This window comes from Cuculus canorus, chromosome 1 (assembly GCF_017976375.1).
Source record: "Cuculus canorus isolate bCucCan1 chromosome 1, bCucCan1.pri, whole genome shotgun sequence".
Lineage (NCBI taxonomy): Eukaryota > Metazoa > Chordata > Aves > Cuculiformes > Cuculidae > Cuculus > Cuculus canorus.
This window is the reverse complement of record NC_071401.1, coordinates 70,660,973-70,678,174: the sequence shown is the minus strand read 5'-3', so window position 1 is coordinate 70,678,174 and position 17,202 is coordinate 70,660,973. Positions and strand designations below refer to the sequence as shown.

The window sequence follows — 17,202 nt, the reverse complement described above, 5'->3', positions numbered from 1 at the left end:
CTCCCAGAATACTGCTTGACACTAATTGTTCAGCAGCACAAGTGCTCGCTTATGTAGAAGCTGCTAGAGGAAGTCAAATGGCAGAAAAGATGTATGACTTTGGACCCATAAGATGCTTAGGGTGCAAGTATGTGAACTCTGCTTTGTAAACTATGATGCTGGTGTGCAGGCAGGTCACAGACATGCCTAGGATACTTGTTGTGTTTGGGATCAGCTTTTCTTATTGGTGTTTCTCCTTCCTTGCCTGCTTTTTTTTCGTCCCAGGTTGTACAGATAAGAGTTACTTGCTCAGGAAGCATCTCTCATTGCAGAAACTGCATTAGGCATCTCAGTGTTCTTTGTAGAAGCCTGTGTCAGCACACAAAATAGACTCTCAAATGGTGGGTTTAGGTGCCAAAAAGGATGAACTTGATTTTGTAGCTGTCTGGAAGCAACCAGAAGGCCTGGCCTCAAACACCTACAATGAAAGCCACAGTTTTATTGCACGAAACTAAGGTTAGGAAGTGGTATCATGGTAAGATGGCTTTGGCCAGTTCAGGCTGAGCTTGTCAGTATTTGAGGAATTTCTTTAACAAGAAACAGAGCGTGGGTATTTTGTCCTCATTCAGTGTCTGGGTGGAAATAACTTGTTTGCTTTTTTCCCACGTAAACATAGAGCACTTATCCATTTGTTTCCCTCTTTAGCTATGCATTGCATTCCTAATAGACTCCTTTAGTCAGTTCCCTTTCGATTCCTCTTCCTTTCACCAGGCTAAGATTAGCAGTATGTCAGTTAAAGAAAATATATCATCTGGGCTTGAAAATGTACTAATGTACTCTTGGTGTATCATGGATTTTTGCAGATCAGAAGTAAACAAGGCAATCCCGTCTTGTTCTTTTCCAGTAGTTTGGAAGATGATTCATGCAAGGCGTTCTCACTTCATCTGTTTTCCTGTGTTTAAGTTTGGCCTCTGGCCAAAAAAATAAAAAGCCAACCCAAAACAGTAAGAAAAGTAAAAACAAATGCAGCTGCAGACCAGCTGGTGTCATGACTTGCAGCACAGCCAGTAAAGGGATTGTATTTAATACAGTTAGCACTGTCAGAGGTATCTGAGCTCGATCTACCACTTAGAATTTTGCATGACTTCCTTCAATTGTGATTTAAGCATGTTCTTTTAAATGTGATAATTTTCATCGGATTTGTGAGAGTTTATTAGATATGGTAAATTCTCTTGTTCTTCCATGGAGGAAACAGACTTAAGGAAAGAACCTCAAATAGATGTAGAGTTAAGGAAGCCAACCAAGCAATGAATGGGGATCGGTCTGGATTATTCCAGTTCATTTACTTGGGGAGAAGAATGGAGATGAGACATCAATGAGGCTATTTGTCAGTGTTGGACTTTCTTTTTTCCTGAAATAATTGAATATGTTTTTATCTTCTTTTTAGGACGGCCCAGACTCTGAAAGAAGGAACAGGACAAAACAGGAAAGTGCTTGGCTCTTCAGGCTCTGGTATAGCTTTGACCATAAGTATCCTTTTGAAAACACAGCTAAGCTTGAAGGCATGAAATATTCACTTTTCTCTTCCATGTACCTATATGTAGCCTTAAGCACTTGAGACAATCAAACAGGAGAAAGATCAAGTATTTGACAGGTTCAAGGCACAGAACCAAAGCTTGAACTCACTCACTAAGAAGACGGACCCTGCCTTTCTCTAATGCATGGTATGTCACACTTGCTTGAGGACAAAAACCAGTCATTTCTAGGAGCTGAAGTTCCTTCCTAAACAAGAAGACAGCCAATTAACTATTTCAGATCTCTGATTTGTTCCATTAATCCATTCTCATTTTCACTGATGCTCATAGCACAAATTAGTTCTCCAGTTCATTCTGCTTGGCTAAGCCCACACTCATTGCTCTGAAGAGCCATCTGCTTTTCTGATGAAGTCCTCTTTGGAAACCCATCTTGGATACAGGAAATTCTGGACTGAAAAATCTACCTGTGAACCAGGCTGTTGACTTCAGTATATCCACAACTTCCTAGTGGGGTTAAACAGAGCGTGTCCTTGTGTGTATTTAGTACTGTATGTACTTTTTGAAGCTTTTATACTATTTGGATAGCTTTATTTAAGCTTCTGAGCAATTTTTGTGTAGCTGTCCTGTCTTTCATGCTTGTGGGTTTTTTAATCTACTTAGCATATACTTAATCAGCGTAGCATACAGGTGCCCCTCCTTAACAGCTTACACTTACTCAGTGGAAAATGGCAAAGATAATCTTGTGGCCGTGGCAAGTCACTTATACCTTGAAATTCAAAGGAGTTTGAGTTCCTGATTCCTAGGATTTTCTGAGGCAATTAAATACATGTAAATACCTGTGACAGAGCCTTGATCTTGTTGCAGCTTACATCTGAGAAGTGAGGTTTTTCACTGGGGTTCTTGGCCACTGGTTAATGAGAGATTGCTGGCCTGACTGGAGCACAGGAGTTTCATTTCGTGGCTTGTGCATCAAGATTTCCCACCCAGGGAAACACAGATGTAGTGTTGAAAGCGGTTAGATTATAATAGCACTTGCCTGTTTAGGATAAAATCTGTTCGACTGATGCTTTCAGACACAGTAATATTGGGGCAAAGCCCAGAAGGGAGTGTATGCGCTAGTTTAAATATTCATAAATGTTAGTAATTTCAAGTTAACCCTTTCAGTTGTAGTGGCTGATGTCAAAGTATATTGAGGTCATTTCTTGTTATTTAAAAGCAAACAATCAAAAATTTCTCTGGTAAGAGCACAGGAGAGTCTGGCTGTGGCTGGCTGCTTTCTTGTCTTTTTAAGAAGGAAGCAAAACTATCATTTTTCCCCTGCCTTTACAAAAGGGTTGTGCTCCATGAAAAAAGGAGTTACTGGCAATGCCGACTTCCCCTAGGCTGATGTTAGCACAAGCGCAGTCCCCAGCAGCTGCAGCAAAAGCAGGGGGAGTAAGAGGTGAAAATTGCAGCTTAATTAGCTGTTTCACAGAAACTTAAAAGATGCTGATAGTGTACTTGCTTTTTCAGTGGTGACTAGCAGTCTTTAGGGAAGGTGTTTGTGAAGTTTGTGCCAAGGGAGCTTTGACATGCAGAGGATCCTGTATCTTAGAGGTAAAATTCTGCTTCTTCTGTTGCAAGGAGGTATTCGGATTAACAGCTGGGTGAATTTAAACTTCGCATAAGGGATGATCCTTGGAATTGTCACCTCTATACCTATGGCTAGATGTCAAAATATGTTTTGCTGATGCATTGACTTGGTTTGTGAGTAAAAAGGCAGATTGCCTCAAAGTTCACTCTTTGTAAGGGAATTTAACTTGAAAAAGATGTGAATAAGACGCACTTGGCAGTGTGCTCTGATGCTGGCTATTATCCACAGAACATTACGCAGACGGATAACCAGGAACTATATTCCTGCGGAATGCAGAGTTCATTTAATGTCATGGGCTGTTCCTTAGGTTCACCCACGATTGTTAAACATGAGGGAAACATGAGGGAAACAGCAACTTCGATGAAGTATCAGATGTCTTTTAGTGGATTTGTTTTATTATGACTGAGTTGCTATGTGCCTGTCTGCCGCAGGGCAACGCAGAGGCTGATAGGTTAGTGTGAGTGGGAAGTGTTTTCTTTCCAGGACTGGGTGTAGCCGCACTGTTACTGGAGGAGGGAAGGAGGAAACATAACTCTACACTGGCATAATCATGCTGTTATATGCTCAAGTAAACATGCTATGCCTGGCTCTGCTAAACGGAAGGATACATCTCTGCTACAACAGCCCATTTTTTAACCCTCTCTTTCCCCTAAGCACCTTGATCTATTGAGAGAATCGGGGGAAGTGTTATATTCACAAATGGACTTGATTCTCTCTGTGCCTAGAGACCTAAAAAAGTAACTAGACTACCTGCAATATATATTTACTTTTGAAATAATCAGACTGACTTAAAACAGAAAACAGTAAAAAACAACTCAAAAAAACCCAACATCAAAAAAAAAACCAAAAAACCCTCAACTTGAAACCCTGTGGTCCTGCTTTCAGACAATGTTGGAAAGTCTTAGCGCTCTCCTCGTGAGCTCTGTTCTTGTACCGGTCAAGATCAGCATCCTGCTCTGTAGCAGGGACACCTTTTTTGACTCCTGAGCATTTTCTCTGGCATATCATCAGTCTGGAGTACTAGCGTGAACAAGTATGTACTTACCTGGGGACAGACCTATGAAAAGACGTGTGGAGACACCTTCCATTCCCAGCCCCCTGGCCCCTCAAAGTAATCTAGGTAGCATTACCTGAGCAGATGCTTTCCCTCCACACTGTTCTTGGTTCTTGCCATACAGTTTTCCCTTTGCCTTTCTCAGGCTGTGTGACATCTACATGTGCACTGCAGAGATGTCTTTCAGCCTTATCAGAGTAAGATCTCTGGTTGCATCTCTGTGGCTCAATGACCAGCTAGCAGTGGATAAGTTCAGGTGGCTGCATTGCTTGGAGGACGTTGGATGGTCAGTATGTATTTATTTCTCTGTGTTGAGCCACATTGCCTCTAGCTTGCAACCTCAACACCGTGCTTGCATCCGCAGAGCAGAAATACCCTTGGATGTATTAACATTACAGCACTTGTACCTCTGCTTGCTGATTTTGGCTCCAGAGAGTCCAAAAGCTGGAAACATTGCAACTACTTGAAACTTGGAAGAGAGGTTCCCTTGTGGTAAATGTGTAGGTAAAGAAACTGCTCTTAAAAGAATCAAGGGAAAAATGTTGCAGGAAGATGTTTTTCATGTATTTGTTTAAAAATGCATTTATTTGCAATGGATGTTTTATAGACAATAATTGAGCAGCACATAGATCAAAGGCAGAACCACATTTATGTACAATTGTCTTTTTATTTTTAATAGTGATTTTTGAGCACTGATGTGTTTTCCTTAACTATTTAAGTTATTTGAAGCCAATTCTCACTCACAGTGGCCCTCCGTTAACCACAACTCTACCCAGCTGGTGTGGCCTGATAGCTCGCTGTCTGACAAGTCCTCAAGTTTATGATGTAAGTAGAATGACTTTATAGTTCTGTGTTTTGCTTTTTATATATTTAATTTAGGCAAAGCAGGTTTTTTTTCTTTTTAGGCATAAGGTTAGTATGATTATTATACATACTGCAAGAAAATGCCATTTTGCCCTAGGCAGAAAAGATTGAAGATACTCTTCCCTGAGGCAACAGCTCCTGTTAGTAGAAATCAGAGATAATCTTACTGTTCAAATAATGCATTAAAAAAATAACATTTAAGGATATTATAAAATTGCAGGCCTAGTCAATAAACCTGTTCAGTGAATGACTTCAAAATGTTAATTCCCTTTTCAACACTTCTGGACAAGATTCTTTTGCTATTACTGCTAAGGTTGAGGTGTCCTTCAGAGAAGACACAGACACATTTACCTATGCCATAAAAAAATCTGGTAGAGCTTCCTTTATTGTTCCCACTGTGAATTTTGAGGTCACATTTCAGAAACCAGTAGTTAGTTATTTATCTCAGTCTAGCAGGTCACTGTTCTGTCTTTACCGCTATGTCTTACAATAATTAGTGATTCATTCTCTTACTACTCTGGCAGGATCCTGATACATGTCATTCCTACCTGTCTAATGCTTCTGAAATCTACAACTTCTTATGAGCTTCTTGTAAATAAAACTATGTGGGTTCACTGAAATTTGCAAGTCCTCTGGAATGGTAAAATCTCTGCTTTGTTGAGGTAGTCTTGGACCAGATTTTTGTTAATCCTTTCCTAGAGAGTTAAGAATTCCACTTGCAACTTTAGAATACTTCTCTGCATTTGTTTCTGTTATCATTACCATTTTTTACCTGATAGTGCAATTTCAAAGTAACTGGAAATATCTGCTGCCCATCTGGAGCTATTAGTAATGCAAGAAAATGGCCTTGTTCTGATCATTGCAATGCCACTGGAGATCTTAAAATAGATCTAGGCTGGAAGGCATCCATCAGACCAATTAGCCTACTTATGTGTTGCCCGTTTGTCTGTGTATGATCTACTAAGATTAGTTATCCAGTAACTGAGAATCTAAGCAGAAGGAACATGCCAGCTTTGGCTTTCATTTTGTCCAACAGTTGGGCCCTTTTTTCTCTCTTTATTCCTCATTCTAACTACTACTGTACATGCAAAGGTATTGGACTGGTTCTGTGATGCACACGTGCACTCCCTCTTGGAAAGTTAACTTCATTAAAAATGCTTATAAGGCAGCATACTTCTTTAAGGTGTATAGTGAGGAACTTTCACATTGTATTCTCTCTTCTTGTTCCCATTTTGGTGCATTGCTGCATCAGTCTTAGGGAAGAATAATTTTGAGATTTTATTTCTAGTTTCTTTTTAAGGTTTCCATACTCTGCATTGCCCTATTGCATTTCATTTCTTTGCATAGTGGGCTTTGCTATGATACTGACTGTATCATTTTATTACTGGCTAAAAAGCTGTGGAATCTTTTGCCTTCCTGTTAAGTGCAGGCGAAGCAACTGGGCCGTGTCTTTGTGGGGACAGAAACTGCTTGGAATAGTTGTGCTTTTGTGAGATATTTCTAGGAAAATTGAATGGTACATCTGAGAGAATTAAAGACTGAAGACTTCAAATTAAACAAAAAAGTCTAAAAGTCTGTAAATAGTCAACAGAATGTAACATAGCTGGAAAATGTGTTTCAAGGAAGTAGCAACTCCTAGACCTCATTCAGGTGCATGTCTGACCAGTTATGACAGCTACATAGGGAAGAAAGCATGCATAGTATGTAGCTGTACTGACTGTATATTTGTGTATTGTTTTCAGCTTTTGATGTCTTTTATTTCCCTGGCTTTATTCCAGCCTTATTTAGAATTCATTTTCACTTCCGTGAGTAGGAGAATATCTTTTTAATTAGATGCTAAAGGGGAGGTTTAAAGTCTGAAAATCAAATAACCTTATTACATAGTCCATATACAGGCTATTCTGAAGTATAGACTATGTCCTTTAAGCTTGAATTTGCATGGCATACTTGTAAGGTTCTGAGTCAGCATAAAGAGGTAAGGTACAGTGGATTTTTCCAGAGCTGTTGTTACTATTCTGTGCTGCTGTTCTCCAACTCCTTAAAAACCGTGCCATTACACTCATCATTAAGTGTTTTCCCACCCAAACAGAATCCAAGTTAGAGCTTGAGATCATGAAGGGCTACTGTAGTTAGTGTTTAAAATTACCGTTATCTAAAATTCACTGCTATTTTTCTTTCCTGGTGTTACCTTCAGTGCATATCCATTTGGCAGGGCTTTCTAATTTATCCCAAACTGATGTAGGTGACTTTCTCTTCCCTTTTCACATGTCCATTGAAAACTTTAGTAATTTTTTGTCATCAACCATTTTTTCCCATTTGGAGGAAGCAACTCCGTTATCACCTGCTCTTCCTGATGAAGCAGTCTTGGGGATTTATCCTTTTTTTTTTTTTGCGTGTTTGTTCAGTGTTGTTTTCTGCCCTACACACACTCCTGTCCATTTTCTTTCTTGAAAGTTTAGTTCTTCCACCATATTCACTGGAACAACTTGTTATGAAAGTAGAGATAATTGAATAAATATGCAAACCCAGTAAAGAGACCTCATTTGCAGTCTATGAGTCTTGGAGGAGGTAACTCTCAAAGTTTGTAAGAAAACTGTTTAGCCACGCCTCCTCTGTCCCTTTTCTTAGTGCTTCTGTCTTCATAGCGGAAATTGTTTAGTTTCCTTGATGAATTTGAAATCAGCTGAGAAATAGAGAAACTGTAAGTGGAGCACAAGATTTAAGTTGTAATATATTTTCCATGTGTACTACTTGATGCTTTTGGTTTGGACCCACAAGATAAGTAACTTCTGAAGCAAGTTGTCGTCCATGATGCTTCTGTTGTGTTCAGTGGCGTACATGGTGACTACCAGTGCTTTGTATGTGTGGTGTACTTTGCGTGGGCTTCTTTTTGCACTGTTATGGGGAGGCAGTAAAGACTGGCTTTGTAAGCTGTCAGTCTACAAAAGTTTTAGCTGTTTTAATGTCTCCAGCATACATTTTTAGGAGCATGAGCAAATTTTACCACAAGTGGGACAGAATGCTGCTGTGAGCTTCCTCTGGGTCAGCATGTCAAAGCAAAAGTCAGTCTTTCGTAGAGTTTTGGATTTAGGTATTTAGCTGTTCTGGTTTGTTAGTTTAAGTAGTGAAGTTCAGACCTACGTTTCTTGAGTGAATTGAAGCTATGCCTACAGAACTGTAGGGGATTGCAGAGGCCAGTTTAGGGTTATTCTTGGAAGAATTTCAAGTCTCTAGGGACCTACTTGGATACGTTTCCTGTCTTCCTTGTAAGAATTGTTCATGCTGCATGAAACACAGTAGGTTTATTCACCCATCCCCTTTGCTTGCAAACACAGCAAAACTGTAAACTACATGAGATTGCTCATGGATATTCTCTAGGGAAATACATGGAATTAATTGCCTGCTGCTTGCACTGCTGTTCAGAAGTGAAATAAATAAGTGGAACTTGGCTTGTACAGGGCAATGTTTGTTCATGGTGTTGAGAGAAAGCTGTGTGTTTTCTCTGGAACTGATCATGTTTATGTACTTGTAAGTATAGCCTAGGACAAACCAGCAAAGCCTGAGTTAGGACTTGCATGTAATATAAAGCCTACAGCCCTCTTCTTTCAGTATCGTGCTTCTAAGAGCTTTTCAGCCTCTTGGAGAAGTTCAAGTGTAGTGTGTGTTCTTATCAGTTTCTTATCTGATAGGTGGCTGCAAGGATTCGCTGTTAAGTAGCATTGTGGAGATAGGAGGTGCTTTGGGAGCTTGCTGCAGCTGGTTCACATGTGGCCCTGGTATCACAATACCTCCTAGTGCATTGTCAGCACGGCCGTCCCCTCATTGGTGCTTCTCCAAGGGCAAGCACCATGAAAAGCAATTGTGATAGAGCTGCTCTGCTGCTTGGACTTCTTAAAACATAACGAGTCAATAGTCAAACTGCCCACCCCTTACTTGGTTTTCTGCTTTTCATCTTTATTTGAATGTCTCTTCTTCAAAAACAGAGTATATAGAGATATCAGATTTTCTTAAACAGACAGTTATTTTGTGTATCTTTTTTTTAATCCTCTTGGTCTTGTCCCTCAGACTTTGGCTTTTTTCCAATGGAAAGCTTGTAAAGGCTGTTTCTGCCAGTTATACCTCAACCTTTTAATTTCTGCTTCTTTCTTTTTAAGATAGTGACAGTAGTTCAGTGTTTTCTTTGCAATCAAAGAAAGCAAGTGTCCTTAAATCATAGAATCATAGAATAGTTCGGGGTGGAAGGGACCTTAAAGATCATCCAGTTCCAACCCCCCTGCCGAGGGCAGGGACACCTCCCACTAGACCAGGCTGTCAAAGGCCCCATCCAGCCTGGCCTTGAACACCTCCAGGGATGGGGCATCCACAGCTTCCCACGGCAACCTGTGCCAGTGCCTCACCACTCTCATCATGAAGAAATTCTTCCTTATATCTAGTCTAAATCTTCCCTTTTCCAGTTTATATCCATTCCCCCTTGTCCTATCACTACAAGCCTTTATGAACAGTCCCTCCCTAGGTTTCTTGTAGCCCCTTTCAGGTACTGGAAGGTCGCTATAAGGTCTCCTTGGAGCCTTCTGAGGAGAAACGTGTATGCTCTTTGAGAACAGTGCTCTATATCACAGTAACCCTGTCTCTAATAAGCGATGATAAATTTGGATGCCGCGAAGGTTCTGAGAAATTAGCATTCATTCTAAGTAGAGCTTGTCTTGCACCTGACACTGAACTGCACCATTTCTTTCACGGGTTTTGGTAAATTCCTGACACCTCTTCCAGTCCTTATTAGTTAAATATTCTGTATCATCTAGAGGCTTCTGCTGCTTTATTTTGGCTGATTATTATTCTGAAATAATGACAGGAAGCTTTCCCAGGAAGCTTTATTTAGCCAGGCACTGCATTTTTCATTGTGGACAGGTTAATCAGCTTTTTCAATCTCAAGTGCCCTGAACTTCTGTGCTGCAGTACGGCTAGGACTTTCGGATCAGGCTGATCATGGATATCCTATCTCATGTCGCCTGATGAAAATGATGTATTTTGAGAATGTAGCCTGATCGATGTCCAGCCTACTGAGGAGACCACCAATTCACACACTTACATTTCAACTCTTGCTAAGCAGTGTGGAGCAATTCACACGGGGAAAAAATTGGTTTTGGTTGCAAGAAAGCAAGCTTATAGTACTGAGAGAATTTTCCTCAGATATGAGGAAGCCCCATTTTCTGACCAATTCAGCTGGTTTGTCTTTAACCAAGGCATGTTAAACAGCAGTGAAACATTGTACAATATTACGCTGTGTAAAGAAATAGTGTTTTGTTTACACTTGAGCAGTTTCTAGTCTCCGACCATATATTGCATTCCATCTCTGCCAAAATAAATTCGCAGGGTTTTGTGAGCCACTTTCTGAAATGATTTTGAAAAGAAAATACATCAGAACTAGTTACAAAAGTATGAAGCAAGCACTTTCTTGTATGTCTTTTATACTTCTATGGTTCAGGAGCTTTCCTAAGAACGAGGTCATGTAATTCTCTATTTAGTACCAGATAAGAGTAAGTAGATAGTTCTAAAGTGTGTGGTTAGTATTTTATCTCTAACAAAAAAATTGTTGAGGAAACCTTGAATATAAAGAATTTGGGCCTAATGAGTTATTACCGGTTTGTATGAGTCTTTTACTAATAAACTTGACCAATCAGCAACAGATGCAACTTTGACTTTGTATCTGGGGTGACTTAATTGTGTCTCCAGTCTTTTTTCCTGTACTGCCTTCTAAATCGTCATGCAAAAACCAGTACATACTGCTCATCTCTCCCATATTTCTGGTACACTTTTAGTCATAATAAATTCCTAGTTAGCTGTTTTGTAATCTGGTTCTTGGATTCAGCTCCCCCTCATCTCTCCACAAAAGCAGTAGTTATACGCAGAGCCATAAGCTGATTTGCAAACACTAGGTTCAAGGTTATTTTTAACATTTCTTAAGGTGGAACTTTACTGCTTACAGCTTTTGTATTGACGTGTTGTTCAGTTCAGTTCTGTTCAGTTACCTTCTTGGCAAAGACCAGATGTTGTGCACTGCACAGAGATGTTTTTTCTTCTTTTTTTTCCAGAATCAAGAACAGCTTAGAGAAGAGGATTCCGATTTTATTTTGAATGATGGTGACCTTACTGTGACATATGGTGATACAACAATAACTGCAAATGGTTCTTCTGGCCCCCATACAGCTACCACTAGCCTTGATGGCAGGAGAACAAAAAGTAGTTCAGAGGAAGCACTGGAACGTGATTTGGGAGTAGCAGATCATGAAATTACAAGCAGGGGTACCCGACTAGTATTTCCTCTGGAAGACAATGCATGATTACTGACTCAGTAAAAATAACTCTTGCTCTGTGGATGGATGAAGGAAGACTGCAGGCCCCTGTGTCACTTGAGGTGGGAATGTTTATTTAAACAAGTTAACTTGTGTAAGTGGTTTTACTAAGGTCTGAAGATGTCACCTCGCTTTTACTCAAGATGCTGACAGTGGGGTTTTCTAAGTGTCTGAAAACTGACAAATGAGAAAGCTGGTCATTCTCCTCTTTTCAACTGCATAATGAATCCAAGTATAACTACTGTGCTGCAATTGTCTTGTTCAGCTGCAGCAGCTCTCTCTGGAGAGAGGTACATGAAAACATTGTCATAGAACTGAGCTTGTCTTGGCTTAGCTTGAGAATGTGGAAGAAGAACTATAAACACGATAATTATGATGAGATAAAAAAGGATGTGTGTGTATCTGAGTGCGAAAAGATCCATTGTTAACTTCTCTTGTGAGGTTGAGGAAACTATGAAGTAAAACGGGGCGGTCTGCGTTAGGATGCCAGGTGCATGAATGCAAGACACTGTGGGGAATCTGTTACTGCAAGCTGTACTTAATGTATATCAGGGAAAAAAGTGAAAGATTTCTTCACTGGCCATGTGTTTAAATAGGAAGGCAATGAGAGCTATTTGTCCCTTTAGCTTTGGGCAACTTGACTATTACTATTAGCCTAACTTCTAGTGCCTCAAAAGAAAACCATCCAGCTCTCTGTGGTCTAAGACATACCTGAACCAACACAAGCCCAGAGCTGGGCTTTCTTGGGTAGAAGTCATGAGGTAAAACTTTCTCTCCCTTACGGTTCTTAAAATCAGATGAAGATGTTGGACAGATATCTGGGGCTGGAGGAAACCAGCAGTTAAGAGGAGGAGAGGGAAGTAAGAGAGAGAGAGGCACAGTATTGGTCTTGCATGGAACCATGAGGTTTCATATTGCTCAGAAGAATCCATGGACTCTGCTTCCAGTTCTCGTGTGTGATAAACAGCAAACATCTAATTAAACTGATAAACAAATACTACTGGCTTTACCATTTGTGACTATCCTAAAAGAAAGGTGTTTACTCTTGTTCTTTTTCACAGAGCAGATGTGAAACTTCAGTGGGGCATTGCACAACAACATACGCGCTACAGAAGTGATGAACTGTAGCATCATCCTAAATGTGAAAAGGGAAAAAAATCTTTGCCTAGTATTTAGCCCACTTACATGTAGGCTAGCTTTAACTTATTGCTAAATGCTTTTTAATTTCCAACTAAGGAGATATCAGTCTTTGCCAATAGCTGAAAACTTCAGAGCAGTTCAGCTATTTAAAGCATGCTAAAATGTGATTTCACTCTCACATCTCAAAATGTTTATTTTTTTAAAGAGTTCTGTGGCCCACTAACGTGATGTAATATCAGTTTGTCTAAAAAGTGTGTTTTTCTTGCTGCCATTTCAGTTGTTCCTCTTATAAAACTGTGTGTGAGTAAATATCCACTCTGTTTTTCTTTAACTATTAAACTTAATGGGCTAACTTCGGTATGAGAACTTATTGCTGCAGAGAAACATTTAAGTCATATCGCCTAGTCTGCTTTCTTTCACATGTGTTCTCTAGTGAGCGATCTACCTCCTTGTCTGTCCCTCCAAGGTGAATTTGTAAAGGGCACTGATCTGTAGTGACTGTCTAACATTATTAAGAAAAGAGACATGAGGCAGCCAGAAGCTTTTTTTTTTTGTGGAGAAACTGGAAGGGCGTTACAGCTTGAGCTCTGTTCTTAAAAGGTGAAGAGTAACAAACCCTGATGAAGATCTCTGAGCAGAACAACTCCTTTTCAGTTCTTCTCTGCTTTCAAGGAAGACAAAGCAGACAGCGATGGTCCATGCTATTTATACTGTTTACATGGTTTGTTTTTCTGCTGCCAGCACTTTAAAAAAAAAAAATTAAAAAAAGAAAAAAAAAGGTAGTTTCTTCCTAAGTTAAAAAACCAATTTCATTGATTTTGGACAAGTCTTTAGGAGCTATGCTGTCCATGCTGAGTTGAGGACTTGAAACTTCTACAGCAATCAATTTATTAGCTGAGTCATATGAACCAAATTTTGGGCAGAGATGGTGAAACTTAGCCAAAATAAATGAATTAAATACAGTGAGGCAAACTGTTACATGTAGCTTGAAGCTGAAGTTTACCAATTCGCTTTGGCTGAAAACCAGAGCTGTATGCAGGGAGAGATTTGGTTTTGGGGAAAATGATCATGTACAGGTCCTGGAAGTAGAAATCCTGTTTCATTGGCTTCCTCAGGAAGACTGAATCTTTTGAAAGCATTAATAAACAGTCCTAGTGCAGATGCTTCTCTGTCTGTGTTCATAATTCCTATAGCAAAAATATAGAATTGAATGTAGTTTTCCAGTAAGTCCAAAATGTGATTGTGAATGAGCGGACAAAGTAGGTGAATCATTGGTGAGAGGTGAGGAATGTAATAATCTAACTGTATATTAAAAAATTACTTAAAATACTTATCTACCATAGTCTGGAAAGGCCCATATACACAAGCTTAACTTTTATTCTTGCATTACAGCAACAGATTTTATTATTTGATTTTTTAACTGCTTTTAATCTTCTTCCAAAATTGGATTTCACTGTCATCAAAAGGTAAGCTAAAACGTCTTGCCATCTTCTTACTATTGACACCAATCCTTACATAAAATTCCCAAGGAACTACTTCACTGAAAAAGTGGGGGAAAAAAAAACAACAAAACATCTGCTTCTCCTGAAACATTGCATATTTCTGTTACTAATAGATTTGCGTGTGTGCGCGTGCGTATATCCATTTGAAAGAATAGTTTAATACTTTCAATGCCTTTCCAGTAAGATCCTGGCAAGAACTCGACCGAACCATGCAGCACATATGTCATTTCTTATAACCTTAGTGTGAAGTTTTGAGTAGAAAACACAGCTTAAGATTGTAATGAACAGCCATCACGACATGTTGGTGTCCTCTTCAAATTGCAGAAGAAAACTTGCAAGGTGGTGGTCTACACTGAAAAAAGTATTGTTATGCTTGCACGGGATGTTGTACTTGGGACTTTGTACTTGGGACTGAGTGATTTGTCCTGGTAATCTTTTTTTTGCTTGCTGCATCAACAACTTACTGCTAAAAATCTTCACCTGAAGTTACCAAGGAATTGGCTAAGTTCATGCCCTGGGGATGGGCCAAATGAAGTCCCTGGCCCCCTTTCAGTGCTTCGTAGAAGCTAATACTGACAGTAGGGCAAGACTGTTTGTGCGTACTTGAATTCTCATGCAAACAGGTCTTTCCTTTTCCCATGATAAAGGCCACAGCAATCCACAAGCAGGACATAAACCTTGCATTTTAAACAGATTAGGAAATTATCTAAACCTTCTTGCATATTCCTCTGCAGTGTTTGAGTGGGAAATTATATTTTCACTTACAAAATTTAGAAGAAGACAAAAAAATAATGTAGAAAAACGGCGTTTTTATGCTTTGTGCACTATAGTTAATTCAGGATTGCGTTTTGAGTCACTTGTATAATGCTGCACGTTTTGTCTAGCAAAGCAAATTCTCCTAGCTTCCAAGATATCAAAGGCAGTTTATCAGTTACAGTGGAGTAGGTACGAGCAGATCCTGTGACTGTTAAGAGTAGTGCCATAGCAGCCGCTAACACTGGATTTTTCAGTGTACTTTTTGAGGGGTATTCCAAGTGCTGCTTCCTTTGGCTTCAGCAGAACCTCTCATTCTCATCTCAAGTTATCAGAAAGGAGGAATGCTATGACAAGTGTGTTTGTGCTGTGTGTTACATGTCTGCTATGCAGAGGAAGGGAACAGTGTAAGCTACCTTTTCTGATAAAGACTGAACAAGGGTAAAGTATCACATACTTGGTACTTGGTCAAGTTTCACCCTATTCCAAGGTTGCAATTTTTTTTGGCCTATAAAAAGACCAAAAATATTATTATTTTTCTTTCACACTGAAGGAAGTGCCCTTGGGGAAACAACTGCAGAAATATTAAGTGCTGGGAAAAAAAATCTAAACATTTTTGTCTGAACTTCCAAAGAGTGTACCCTGAAGTAAATACATAGCAAAGGTTAAAATGATTTCTTTACTAAATGGTAGCTGCTACATTTTACTCCTGGGGTGGGGGGAAAGTCCTCCTAGTAAGTAATCTTGCAACCTTAAAAGATAGCTTGAGCAGCTCATAGTAACAAGGATGCCAGATCCCGTGATTTCAATCTTTATAATCAGTGAGACAATTTGTAGATTGGCATAGAAAACATGATCCTCCTTATATAATTTCAATTTAACTTGAATTGCTCTCTCTCCTCAGACATAATTGGTCAGAGGAGCTTCTTTGAGTCTAATTCTGAACAGTAGAACCCTAGAAACTAATATGCTCCACACGGCTTTCAAAGAAAGGTTTAGTGTTCCTTTTAACTTTGTTTGAAGGAGCTAACAGGAATAACATGCTTGACCTCAGCCTTGGCAGACATGGTCTCTGCTTCTGCACAAGTCTGGGAATGGAATTTGAATACTCAGAAGCCTCAATTTCATGTGTTTTTCTTTAAGATGGAGGGAGGACCTTTCTAGGGGAGAAACCAGAGAACTTACAGATGCATCAGCAGGGAGTATTCCTCTCCAAAATACTGAACTCATGACCTGCTGAAACTTAGAAGTAAGGGAGGATAATCTGTTACCAGGAGGCACAGACCATACAGCAGGAAAGCAGACAGTAAATACCTCAAACTGGTTATGTACAATGTCAGTCATAATCAGAGTCACAGAAAGTAGGACAGCACTGCTGAATAGCTTGATCACATTCCTAAGAGAAAAAACATTTTGAATGTCCCTGTCTTGAAAAATGCTCTTTGTAAGAAGCAGCCCATGCAAGCCTTATTTGCAGTGCAGAAGGAGGGTCTCACTTCCCAGATTTTGGAAGGAAAGTTTAATATTGCACAGTGAGAAACCACAGGTGCTTCTTGGCCTGGGATATTTGGGAGTGCCCTTCTGAAAAAAATAACTTCCAGTAGAAAGCCTGCAAAGTGAAAGAGAGGCAAAGTGTGGAGGAAATAGTGAATTACAAAGCCAGGAAATGGCTTAAACAGGCAGCTTTACAGTGGGAACAGCATTGTAGACAATGGCTACTCTTAATCTTACAGTCCTAAATGCTGAGAAGTCTTGTAGGCTTTTGCATATCAGCCTAAAACAAGGGCCATGGGATAGTGCAAAACTAAACTATCCTGTCCTAACTGATCACAAAATCAAAGGCTTTCACAGGGAAGCACAGATTTGCTTTTACTCCAGAGCGAGGCAAGTAACTTTGAACATCTTTTTTTTTAAAAAAAAAAAGTAATGTCACATCACTACTATATTGTCTGGAATCTAAAATCTTAAGTAATTCTGAAAGCAGTTCTAGGGTAACATTTGTCTGATAAATATGGAAGTGCCTTACAATGCATACATACATACAAATGGGATGTAAATGCCTGGCCAATCATATTTGAATCTGTGTTTTAGCCTCAAGTGAAATCTTCATTTGCTACTTGCAATTTATACTTTTGCTATGGAAATTAAACAGTTGTGACAAACTGATTAAATGCTACAATTGGTTCAGGTAATGAAGTGACTTATCGGCCTTGGATGCTTTATCCACTACGCCTTTATCCTATGTCACTCTCTTGACCATAATCTGTTTTGTACCACCCTGTGTGGACTCTCAGACCAAAATGCCTTTGGGTTTGTCTAGGGACCGAAACTGAACAGGGAGAGATGACTTGTAGTGATTATACCAGGATAAAAGACTTTGTGGGTTGCG

The 17,202-nt window shown here is 39.6% G+C and overlaps 1 protein-coding gene and 1 non-coding gene across 3 annotated transcripts in view; both read left to right on the top strand.

The window, feature by feature from the left end:
- The window catches only part of SLC9A7 (solute carrier family 9 member A7), a 75,520-nt gene extending 61,471 nt beyond the window's left edge, over nucleotides 1-14,049 (top strand). For both annotated transcript variants that reach the window (XM_054049887.1, XM_054049897.1), the window contains 3 exons: nucleotides 1,427-1,509; nucleotides 4,921-5,026; nucleotides 11,158-14,049. In XM_054049887.1, the coding sequence (XP_053905862.1) occupies nucleotides 1,427-1,509; nucleotides 4,921-5,026; nucleotides 11,158-11,406 (438 nt within the window). In that variant the 3' untranslated portion in view covers nucleotides 11,407-14,049. The remainder of the gene's footprint in view (nucleotides 1-1,426; nucleotides 1,510-4,920; nucleotides 5,027-11,157) is intronic.
- LOC128851019 (U2 spliceosomal RNA) lies at nucleotides 8,688-8,875 on the top strand. The gene has a single exon (XR_008448310.1). It is a non-coding gene; the product is annotated as a U2 spliceosomal RNA (small nuclear RNA).
- Nucleotides 14,050-17,202: the final 3,153 nt, after the last annotated feature.